At 31.4% G+C, this 13,158-nt stretch overlaps 1 protein-coding gene across 2 annotated transcripts in view; it reads right to left on the reverse strand.

Annotated features, from left to right (window-relative positions):
* Positions 1-3,840: 3,840 nt before the first annotated feature.
* LOC141449674 (putative inorganic phosphate cotransporter) overlaps positions 3,841-13,158 on the reverse strand; it is a 43,440-nt gene continuing 34,122 nt past the window's right edge. For both annotated transcript variants that reach the window (XM_074119336.1, XM_074119345.1), the window contains exons 2-8: positions 11,656-11,855; positions 9,598-9,840; positions 9,209-9,514; positions 8,770-8,922; positions 8,290-8,419; positions 6,408-6,646; positions 3,841-5,079 (exon numbers count right to left, since the gene is read on the reverse strand). In XM_074119336.1, coding sequence (XP_073975437.1) covers positions 4,885-5,079; positions 6,408-6,646; positions 8,290-8,419; positions 8,770-8,922; positions 9,209-9,514; positions 9,598-9,840; positions 11,656-11,855 — 1,466 coding nt within the window. In that variant the 3' untranslated portion in view covers positions 3,841-4,884. The remainder of the gene's footprint in view (positions 5,080-6,407; positions 6,647-8,289; positions 8,420-8,769; positions 8,923-9,208; positions 9,515-9,597; positions 9,841-11,655; positions 11,856-13,158) is intronic.

A 13,158-nucleotide genomic window follows, 5' to 3' on the forward strand; every position in this document is an offset into this window, starting at 1 on the left:
GTTGTGAGAGTGCAGCACTTGTGGCCAGTTCACATATTTTAAATTTAACTTACTAGTTACATAAACATTATTTAAACTTCTAAAATAGTTTTTTTATCAAATGAAATGTTAGAGCAATAATGTTGCTATTCTTTATTTTTATGTTGCAATAAATAATCAAAACTTGAGCGACTAAAAGAATTCGAAGAGTTCGAAGTATCAATATCTAATAACACTCATTAACATCAAAAATCATGATTTTTAAAAATTTATCATCAATTTGCATCGTACCTTTGTGTAATTTGTATTATAAATGTAGGAATTTCAAATATTAAATAGATCCTAAATTATATTCTGAAGTATATTTAACACTTTTATTAATTTGTAGGTTATTGGTAAAATACTACTCTGCTATTATTTTACATTATTCTATACATCCTACGATTAAAGAATTATATTAATTATAATTTGCTTGACAAAAAAAAAAAAATCTCCGAAAGAAATAACCCCCTTACAATCGACACTCTGAATTCCAAACTAGCTACTCTCAATTCTGTACTCCTAATACACGAGATGGTAAAAATGTTTTGTGCCATTCCATTGGGGAAATTCTTGTAATGTTTGACATTGTTCGAAATTTTTTACTTCAAATTTTCATAAAAGACTATAGAATTTTGTTTCTATTTGAAAATCAATTATTGTCAATTTACATTTTGAATTTTTTACAACATTATTAAGGTCATTGTGGCTATTTTTTGTTATTTTATCATGGATTTTGTAAAATATTCTATTCATTAGGGAAAAATACCGGGTATTAGCACAGGAATTTCTCTTTTTTTACTGTTCTTATCTTTCAAATTGAAAAAATCTGTTCAAATTTGGTGCACTTTTTCGCTGATTTAATTGTTTTTAGAAAGGTGTTATTTTAAGGGCCTTCCTACATATTTTGAAATATGTATAATTTTTAAAAACAGAAAGTTGAAAGTTAAAATGTAGCAGATGAATATATTTATTATAAAAAAAGTCTATTACTTTATGAAAATTTACAGCAATCTTACTAAAATTAATAAATAATTATTTACAGTATGCTAAGAAATTACTTGTACCTACGTTATCTTCGAAATTACTGAAACTAGAAGAGTGAAACTTTATGAATTATGCTTAAATGAGTCACAAAAACACCAGAATATACGTTTTTATACCCCTGAAAAAAATAAACATTGAACATAAAAAATAAACATTTCCAAAAAATAAATTAATAAATTTTATTTGAAAACTGATTTAGAAGAAAATTCAATTTTTTTGTGAAATAGTGACTAAACAAACTGACACGTAATTTTTTAATATTTCCCTTAATAGTTGTTAAAAGAGAGGAATAGGTTCCAATAATATCCCCATCCTACAAATAGCGTTCATTTTCAATGTATTGTTGCTGTAATTTAGCCGGAATTAACGCAAAAGTTTTCGAAGCATAGTCTGCAGCATTTTTTTTACTAGTTTCGGAAGTGATTGTATGCCATTCTGTTAAAGCGGTTCCCAACCTCTTTATGTCCAGAGACCATTTTAATATTTTTTTGTTAGCAGCGACCACAAGGTTCAATATCACAATAATCTACTTTTAGATTTTAAAAATAAACTTCAATAATTAACAATGTGATTATGTTTTCAGTTATATTAATGTGCTTTTTGAGCTTGCATTTTCTTAACAAGATGGGTAATTCTGGGATTGATGATTCTGCTCAAAGCTACACGCACATCATCATTTGCTTTTAGTCGTCTTCTGGACTTGTTTTTAGGCACTCTACGTTCGTTCGACGTCACACTCACCGCGCCGTCGCCGCACAAGCGGCCGCATGTCAAATAAATATATTATTATTTTAAAAATGCAAAGTGTTCTCGCGGACCACAGGTTGGGAACCACTGACCTAGCAGATCTCGGCTAAACGACTGGCATGATACTGCTACAATGGATGATTAGAGGAAAAATAACATACAAGAGGAAATTTGTTGGACAAGAAGTCATCATCATCTACTCCGGGAACGTTGATTAACATCACACTGGGACGAGAAGCCAATCTGGGTCATTTTTTAGAAAATTATCGGCCATTAAACTATAATACTGAATAAATTATGGAATAATTATTAGTAGTATAATTAGAAAGGTCCCCTCATCATCATCAATAAGTCATAAAATTAAACATATTAACTAAATTAATCTCGCCTAGTTCTTCAACTTCAAGGCACAGATAATTAGTCTTCGAACAATTTTCTACTGCAGCATGCATCTCCTCTGTCATTATCTTAAAAATATTCATTTTATTCTGCCAGCGTGGACAACGTGTTACTTACTACTGATGTTACTTACTTATTAATGGTGGAATGTTTTTTATGTTTAATGCAGTGATCCTTCTTTTCTTCTTGTTATTAAACTATCTTTAATACTGGAACGTTAAGCTCATAAATTTGTGTGACCCTTATGCCTAATGAAGAGAAATCTAGAGAATTTCATTCAGTTGAGAGATAGGAAAACTTTTTATTGTATTATTTTTGAAAATAATATAATCGTTTTATCAATTATTCCAATTTTTATTGTACATTTTTTAAGAAACAAGTTTGCACAATGTACTTTTATTTTGTAAGGTTGCAACATTTTTAATCTTGAAAAATTTAATAATGAAATACTTTTACTATTTACAATTTAAGGCGCGTCAGCATCTAAAGTCACTGACTAAGGACTTCTATAATAATTAACATTGATATATAAAATTTGTTTGCCTTAAACAGGAACATGAACATTACAACATAATAAAGCAATGTAATTATAAAAGAAAACAAATTAACGCGTTACTACATAAGAAACTATGGAAAATATATTACTTTACAAGAAAACAAAATTACATTAGCAAAATCAGCAATATTATTTTCTTAAGTTTCTTCTTATTTCCTATGGATCGGTATCAAAGCAAAGCAATGATTTTCTAAAAAAGATTTTTAAAACAGAATTACAGTAAATTGAGTTGAATTAAAGCCTTGCAGTCTAATAAAAGCAGTAATTAAATCTGAAATAAGTTTCTCTAAAAGACTGGCTCGTTTTGTAATAATATTGTTTATAGCACAAACTACCCATTCAGTTTTAACACTACCTACAATTCCTTTTTTTTTTCTTTTAAGGTGCGTGGCCATCTGGGCTTTGATATCTGGAGACTTTTTCATTCACTCAGAGCCCACAGAGAGTTCTCTCGTCACACAGTATCAGTAACCAGCGCAGGACTAAGTACTAAAGACAAATATCTAAGAGCAGACAACTAGGCTCGACCTCCGGGATTCTGTTTGCACTGCATTTTCAGCTATTTTATTAATTAATTAGAAAAAAGGAGGCTAAAGTAGTTATTCTAAAACTATCTCCTATAAACATCTCAACTTATACTAATTATATTTATGTTGTATGTTAAAATAAAGATTTTCATTTTTTCCTCCCTTTCATCCATGGGGAAGTAACTGTTTCAATCTGTAGGTAATATTCAAACCAACATTGAAGTCTAAATTCTTTTTAGTTTTAGTCTCCGGTCCACTCTAGGTTCATCATCAGAAACTATTTGCTTGTTTCAGGATAGTAATTAATAAAAAATACTACTAAATTATTCAACTATTAGGTCAGATCAATTACATTTTTTATATCAAAACTATTTTGCAGCAATAATCTGCCCTTTATAGATTTAGCAATAAACCCTGAGAATTCAACTTTACTTACTTATGTGGAGACCTTTTACCAGATTATTTAAGTTCCGTGAACATACCCGAAACATTTTTCTTAATGATATAGAGATAAAAATGTATTTATAAAAACATCAAAAAAACAAATGCATAAATAAAATTTTTTATATTGTTTTACAATTACCACAAAAATAATAATAATTTACTATTCTTTACATTATGTTTAGAAAACAAGAAAAAATCTGAAAATAAGACACTATGTACAGGGATTTTAAGAAAAAATTGTGACGAACAAAAAACTAAGAACTAAAACAAGATACTGGTTTTTAGAAAATTTATATACAAAACTTTGGTTTCTTGCATTTATGAAGGTACAGAGACTAATTCTATTGTTCATAAAAAAATGTTGAGTTTTTCTCGCGATGCATCGCCACCTTTTTTTTAACGGATCCACGCCTAGGATTTTTAAAAATCAGATAAACGTTAATCCAAAATAAAGAAATATAGAATCTTAAACAATGAGAACTTCTAGTCTACTTAAAAATTTTATTTAAAAAAAATAGAAACAATTTTATAACCAAAATGATTTTTTTTTTTTTAATTTAAAGAGGAGTTAATTCAAAAGTCGAAATTTAATAATATTTATTCATTTATGGGATTTATGTTTGCTTTTCTTGTTCAGCGGGTGATGTTTAGTGTTAATTCAAATTATTACATAATTTCTTTACTAAACAGATAATTTTGAATAATCTAAAAATTAAATTGAGACAATGATAGAGAGACAAAACACCTCTAAGTTAGTCATTTATACCAAAATAATGATTTTTTTTTTTTAATTTAAAGAGGAGTAATTGCAAAAGTAGAAATTTATTAATAATATTTATTCATTTATGGGATTTATGTTTGCTTTTCTTCTTCAGTGGGTGATGTTTAGTGTTAATTCAAATTATAACATAATTTCTTTACAAAACAGATAATTTTGATTAATCTAAAAATTAAATTGAAACAATGATAGAGAGACAAAACCCCTTTAAGTTAGTCATTTATACATTATTCTCCTTAACAAAAACTTACAGTTTAAATTTATACATCAATAAGTGTCATAAATAAATGTTACCTTGTATTTACAATATTTACAAATAATTAACAATTACAAAAATAGATTTCTTTTCTCATTTTTATTTTATTTCTTTACAAATGTGATGTCTTATCATTTTCTGGAGGTGATTGACATTTACCACCTTCTTGATCTTTTTTTTGAAGAGAATTAGATGGATCATTCCATGGTTGTACTTCTGCCGAGCCCATTATTACGTAAACAATGTTTGTGGCGCATAATACTAATACTGCAATCCAGAATACCAGACGCCATTCTAAAAGTGTGCTCTGTAAAATTAATTTAGAAAAAAAAAACATTAAAAGAAATATCACAAAAGTTTCAAACAAGTAATGAAGAATTTGTGAAAATGATGGTTAATAGAATGAAAAACACTTCTTACTTTCACCTACTCCTAGTAACTCTGTAGAGGAAAAAGGACTAGCCACTTCTTTAAGGAACTTGACTTCAGAGCGGGGATCCCAGTCTAACAACTCATTTACTCCAATATATTATATATTTTTAAGTGAGGCTTAACGTCCAACGACCAAATGTGGTGCCATGGAAGAAGGGCGTAATTGTAAATTTGACTGTTAACATTTTTTATAACGCGTAGAAAGTAGCCACATGCGTGACTCGAGTTAGAAATCTTTTATTTAATGGTCCGCACTCATAAACACTACACCAAAACTCACCTTTAAGAAAATTCTTGAGTATGAGTGTGAAAGAAAAAATGAAAAAAACGTAGAAGGCAAGAATGTTTGATTGCTTTCTTCTATAACTTGGGATCCACTAGAAAACTACTTGAAAGCACCCTTCTATAGAAAGTTACACTTTGCCTTACCTAATGTCTCCGTTTTTTTAATAATAATAACTTTGAAAACGTTTCAATTTTTCATCTAACTTATTTGCTTGAAACAAATAACTGATAACTGTATTCAGTATTCTTGGTGGGAGAATAGGAATGTTTTTATTTTATTTTTTTCATAGCGACTTTTAGAAATTCATAGTTTCTTAGAAATTATGAAAATTTACCAAAATTGGAGGACACTCTTACCAAGATTTTCTCCACTCTAAGTTAAAAACTTCCCGGCACCCAGCACTTGACTTTATCTAGCGATAGAATTTCCAGATAGTATGAAAGCCCTGTTAATCACGCGAAACTAGCTGCTGGAAGACTTTCCCGTCAGCAGTACATTCCCGTCAGAATTGCGTTGAGAAACTTCTCGCATGAACTCTATAGCCGCCAAAATATTATAAACACTACGCTAAGTAAGTGAGGCTCAGCGTGGCTCGTTATCCTTCGTATGGCTGTGAATATTGACTTTCTGCTAAGCTTTCGTGTAAAGAGCCTTATGTGTCGATACTATCAAGATAAAATCTAAGTTTGAATCAAATAACTCGACCATTTGTGCGAATTTTCCGAGAGGTGTGGTGTTCTTTCTTGGTGACGATTAATTTACTTACAATTTTATAAAATCATTTTTCTATGATCCTCATTCTAATCGTCAAATTAAAGTATCGTGCGAGGCAAACTACCTTATACAAGAACTATTCTTCTTATTTAATCCATTCGTGATTGATGAAAAAATAGAAGTGAAATCTTTAGAATACTTACATTGGGCGTTAACAACCCAACTAAATATGGTGTGATAATGCCAGATATTGCACCTATTCCAGCTACCAGTGCCATTAATGTTCCAGCATAGTTGGGCGACAAATCCAGTGCATTCACTTTAAGACTGGGTACAAATGCTCCCATAAGTCCCATACCCAAAGTAAAAAAACTGGCTACCATAACTTTATCACATCCAGAATAAGAGGCAGCTAAGATTCCAATGGCAGGTCCAACGGATGCTGAAAACAAAAATAATTATTAGATCGTAGTAAGGATGAGATGTAAAATGGGCACATGGCAGTGGATTAAAGTACTAAATATCCAGAATAAAATAGGAGACTAGTACAGAAATATTCGAGCAAATCTGATGGAGAATCACTACATATTTCACTAATTTAATTTAGCGTAGTGTCGTCCTGCCCACAAAGCAATATGGCCAATTATATGTATTAACAAATTAAATATTTCATTCCAAAGTGTCAGGAGATGTTCCTTTAAACTTAAAAAGTAATCCTTAGAGCACGTAGACTACTTGTATTCCTAGAATTACTTTTTAATAGGCCTCAAATCTCATGTATAAACTCTACAGCGGGAGCGGGATATAATTCTATTCGTACCCCTTCTAATGTGCCATTTCATATCACTTTTTTTTCTAAGGTGGATCTTCAATTGATGCATTATTGAGAGTGAATATTTTCTATAATACTTTCTTTCTTACAATCTCTCCCTTAAGAGATAGGCAAAAACCAGCATTTGCGTCATGACAAAGGTATCTTACACTTAAATTAAAATGCAGTATTTCTTATTCAGAATTTGCAAAATTCTAGTAGAAAAGAAAATAATAGGAGTTAAGTTGACCGCCTGCTCATGGTGCCCCCTGCGTAATCTAAACGGTCAACAGTGTACCAACCTGAATGGGTCAGGCTATCAGACCATCTCAGGAAGTAGGAGTTCAACCGAGTACGATACTCTGAAGGTGCTCAGGGCAAGTGTAGAGGCTTAAAGGAGGCAACCCCTCCATTACACTTAGGGAACTGTGGGCCCAATCCCTCACTTCTCCGAAATAGTTCAGATTAAAAGAAACAAGAAAATTAAAACCGGACTAAATGAAAAGTACTAAATATCCAGAATAAAATAGGAGACTAGTACAGAAATATTCGAGCAAATCTGCTGGAGAATCACTACATATTTCACTAATTTAATTTAGCGTAGTGTCGTCCTACCCACAAATACTATTTAATTAGTTAGTTGTATTAAATGATAGTCAAATGCTGTTAACAATGTTTTGCTAATAATAATAAGTATTTACATTTTTACAATGATTAGTCAACGTTTAGTTGCTGGATAGAATCGCAAACTTATAAAAATATAATTTCACACACTTACACTTTCACATCCCCCAGTTAGAAAATCCAGCGATGTACCGAGCAATTAATCTGAGAGAAGAATTGAAAGTCAGTGTAAGTTATTAGAAAAAAGGCAGGGATTGTGGTGGGTCCAAAGGGCTAAGCTCTTACGTTTTATGTTGACATGTGATTTGCCCCATTTTTTAAATTTAAAGTCACTTTAAAATAGAATGAAAATTATATTCCTTTTGACTAAAATTTTAAGCAAATGAATGAATAATAATAATAATTATTATTATTATTATTAGGCGCTCATGACCTCAGCAGTCGATGTGCTCGAAATTAAAAATATAAATAAATAAATAATAATAATGTATTCCTTATCGGAGCATGGACACTCAGCAAGCAAGTGATAAAAATCAAGAACTTGTTTGAATTATTAATGCCCAGAAAACTTTATGCTCTTTATGGACACTTTTGAAGGCCTAGAAACTCATTATATGGAAAAAAATAAATAAATAAATAATAAAACTTACCAACTGAGATAAATAATTTACGCACAGTAGTAATACTGATTTGCTTTGCAACCATCCAATCAACCACCCAACCGAAAATGATTGCAAAGATCCACATCACTAGATATGGGGCTGCTGAAAGTAGACCATTCTGAAATAAAAAAGTGTTCAATATGTTAAATTTTTCCCTAAATTAAATATAGAAACAAAATCGGTTTCCATATACACTTAAATTAAACTAAAGAGAAGTTGTAGAAATCAGTTTTTGGTCACAGACTAGTTACTTGTGACTAGGAACTTTTACGTTTTTTTTTTTCCTCCTTCTAGGTATCCTTGGTTAAAAGCATTGACTATACAGTTATTAATCGTGTTCAATAATTTGGATTAAAAGCATCTACTCAACATTCCCAAACTAAAGCACACATTTCTCGCAAACACACTTATGATAACTTTAAAAGACCTACAAGGACTAAATAAATAAATTCAAAAGAAAATAATTACCTGAGTAATGGAGAAATGCATGACACTCTTCATATACTTGGGTAGATCTGTGATTATGGTGAACAGGCCCCAATCATGTCCAATTTGTGCTATGATTAGACCCCATAACGGAACACTTGTTAGTATATCACGCCACGGTGTAGGAGGTAATTCCTAGAATTTGAAAAGCAATACCGTTTTAATTTTATCCCCTATTGAATTTTTTGTTCATGTTGAAATAATAAAGATCTTTGTGGACTAAATCAGATATGAAGAATGATTTCAGTCAAGCATCCGAGAATATATTTACAGGCGAATGCGAATCTTTGAGATAAATATTTTCTTACAAGTTCAAAGTTTTAATAAATTTGTAACTAAATTTCTTCTGTTTTTATTTTCTTTTAAATTAAACACTTACCAGTTTGAATTCAAAATCATGAAAATTTCATTTGATACTGACATCTTTATTTTTTGTAGCTCCAGTAGCATCTTTTATATATTTCAACTCTTTTTCAGATATGAAAGGATGTTCGGTAGGATCGCTGGTGATTAGAAAATACCACAATGTAACCCAACACAATCCAAGAACCCCAAACACATAAAAAACTGTAGTCCAACCTCCATGAAAGATTAGATACCCGCTCAAAGCCATCGAGATTACGTTACCAATCATTGCTCCAGCGAATATAAGTGAGCCCATTCTCCCACGTTCTGCCGGTGGAGACCAGTGGGCCATGAGTACGTTCAACGATGGGTACAGTGGTCCCTGAAAACAATATTCATTTTCTTGGTTATTTATGACATTTATGCCAATCTACTAGGCAATATTAGGTAGGTAAAATAACTAACCTGTCCTAAACCAAGAATAAATCTGAGAATTATAAGACCAATTGCGCCGCCAGCTCTTGCAATAACTGGTGTGGCTAATGTGCAAATGGTGGATGTTAATATGCCAAATAGTAAAGTATATTTTCCACCATATTTTTCAGCCAACAATCCACCAGGTAATTGCATGACAACGTAACCCCAGAAAAACGCTGACAGTATCAGTCCTTGTGTTGATTCATCCCAAACGAATTCACCACTGGATTTCTAGAAAATAAAAATAGAATTAAAACATTTAAAAAAATTCGCTAAGAATGCTGAGGATAGCTTTACTTTTTTGGGAGGTATTAGGAACTAAATTATCTTATAAAAATGTGATGAACTTTTCAGGAAAAGGTTAAATAATTGAGACTATGATTTATTATTAATCAAAACTGAAATAGTTTATTACAGAGTAAAATCATCTGGTCGATCATAAAGAATTCTATTATATTAGAATCAAATCCTATTCATTATTGCTCCAGAAGTGATGGTACTGGTTTCTTTCAGTAGATAGCACTCATATCTATTTGTTAACGTAATCGTCTCCTTCAGGTTTTTAAAAGTAATTAAATTTCAGGATTGGATGGCTTCACAGTTGATCAAGATAGAATTTCAGTGTCTAAATTGCTGACTAAGTTTTTTTTCTTCCAGGGTAAAACTTATCGTGCTAATAATGATAAAAACTGTCACGGGCAACTTTCAGATTAGTGAGCACGTTATAAGCACACATTATGAGCACGTGGCTTAGGGAGACGTCTCTAGAACATGGGGCTCCATTTTGGGAAGTTTGCTAGACAGAGGAGGAAATAGCTATTCATTTCATGTCAAGATGGTGGGATGTGGGGAGTACGGGCAAGATCTTTGGTATCAACAGGTTGATAGTGTAGTTGATAGGCTGTTTAAGCTAGAATTATTCTGATTGCTGTGAATCTTAGGTCTGAATTTTTGTGCCGGATCGGATTAGTGGGAATAAGCTTCTTTGGGGTAGCTGTACATCCAAGGGACTTGTTCCTACCCGCATACAGTATAAAAATCTAATCTGAGATTTTAATGAATTATAATTTCAATCCTTGGTAATGCCGGTGGTAGAGCGAACCCTGCCCTTAGTCGCTCAGAAGGGCAGATTACTAAATGGTAAATGCTCGCAGTTGAGTTTTGTTGTTTAGCCTAAATTTAATAAATAATGGTCATAGTTGTGACTGTGATTTCGCGACAAACAATTTAAGAGGGTACATTGTTTACTTTATTTTATTTTATTTTTTTTAATCGAAGTTTTTCATCCTCAATTTAAATACCATTCAATAATAAAACAGTTTAAACATAAATATAATGTTAATAGTACGTAGCAATAAATTGATAACAAAATATGCATGTAAACACTTAATCCTCATAGAATGTCATAAAAACTAATGTAATGTAAAGTCTCAGATAAACGCCCTCATTACTGTTCCTTATTGCTGCTGTTACTTAATTCTGTTTGAGAAAGGGATTTATTAAGTGGAGTTCTGCTATGGCTGGAAGAGAATCCAGGATTTTGGAAGGTATAGTCTAACAATTGTTAGTGTCACAATAAACTCTTTGGATATGGTGGCGTAGAACCCCTATAACTTACCGTATCTTATGTCAAAATTTCTTGTCTTTCTTTCAAATGTTTAGAATAGAACATATAGATGGAGTCATGTTTCTGGTACAAATATAGAAGAGTTAAATTCCTTAAACTTGTCTCAGAGCTGAATTTAAATCAAAATCGACAGCACTACAATTGCTTATTCAGTATTCATTGTTTTAGTGTATTCGGTGGAAAAAAGTTATTTTTGTTCATATCTTCTTTATGGAGTGAGTATTTCGATTACTAAATTCCCCTGGATGCGCCACTGTTACACACGCGGCTATACCATTAGCTCTATCGCATCGAATTAAAGAAATAGTGCGAACAGTCACTGATTTGCTCAGATTTGAGATTTTTTGGTTTTTAAATTGTAATTAACAGTAACGTCTGATCAGGACAAAGTAAATATTAAAAATGTGTACAATACTTACATGTATGGTACCATTTGTTGTAATCACTGTATCCAATGGACAAGCATTCGGATCAATTTTGGTATGATGTAATCTATGTGTGGCTACCATTTCTGTGATAGCTAAACTTAGACAAAATCTTTGAATATATCCGTTGGCCAAGGCAAAGAAACCCATGAAGCCTACCACATATCTTTGTTTGATGCGACATCGAGAAGTTTCTGAAAAAGAAAAAGAAATAAGCAAAAAAATAAAGGTCATGATATTAATATTATTTTAATTAAAGAAGCGATAGATAACAGTGTTTCAGATGACACTGTCTGGTGATGGACTGGCTAACACCACAACATTGTCCATCACCGTATAGTGAGCTGTAAGAAGCTCCTAGAAAGTGTAAATTAAGGGCCAGCCGCTGAATTCAAACCGGGATTCAAATACGCTAACCACTGAGTTAATCCGTTCCCTGTTGTGTTATTATTTTATTATATCTCTTCAGACACAACGGGGTCTAGTATAATTAATAAAATTATTCACGCATACAATAATCAAAGAACTGGCTTTAAGTGATTTTATATTAAAAACGCTCAGACCAAAGAAACCAAAGGAAAAAACTACCCTAAGGAAGATAGCTTACATGAAATTGTAAAACAGGATCTCACAAAACAATTATACAAAATTGCAGCAACGACTGCATAGCCACCTTCTCTCGACAAAATTTGGAGAAATGAAAAGAACATGAAATAAACTTAAATAATTAAAAACAAAATACAGCTTTAGTTTACCACATACGCCACCTACATTTAACACATATTATGGAAAATGATAAATGTATACATTAGAGATGACACACATAGTCAAGAGCTTATCCTTAATTAAATACACAACAGACGCACAAGTTTTAATCATTATCGCCAAAAGCCATCCTACCTGTACAGATATTCAGAGTTACTTTCCCCTGCAAGAACCAAGCAAGTGCGACTCCAATTTTAAAGGTTTCATCAGCTAGAGATTTTGAAACCACGAGGAGAACTCTTAGATAACTTTCTCTCTGACATATCTCTCAATTGTACTTTAATTTCTTCAACCAGCTTTTTCTTTATAATTTATTTCTGTAGCTGACCTTATTTATAATTAATTATCTCCTTAACAAAAACTTACAGTTTAAAATGTTAAGTATAAGGGTTGATTAAACGCCAAAAGGTACACAAATCAGCGAGTACCCAACATTTCATTAATACTTCATTAATAGTTAAGTAATTCTACTGCATTAATTTTCATTAATAAGTTATTTTTTAGAATTTATTAGATGTCACAGACCCTTATGCTGGCCATTTTCGTCTACAAAATATATGTTCAAGTAGCACTGTAGATTGACTGTAATATCTAGTTATCTATAATAATGAAACTATTAATTACAGGTTAAAAAGAAAAACGTTATAAAAAATAAAAAAAAATTATGAGGCTAAAAAATTCAAAACTTTTTTTTATAAAAAACTTACACCAATGATTTTGTTTATTTTATTT

This window comes from Rhodnius prolixus, unplaced genomic scaffold (assembly GCF_049639745.1).
Source record: "Rhodnius prolixus isolate KJV_2025 unplaced genomic scaffold, Rpr scaffold_1, whole genome shotgun sequence".
Lineage (NCBI taxonomy): Eukaryota > Metazoa > Arthropoda > Insecta > Hemiptera > Reduviidae > Rhodnius > Rhodnius prolixus.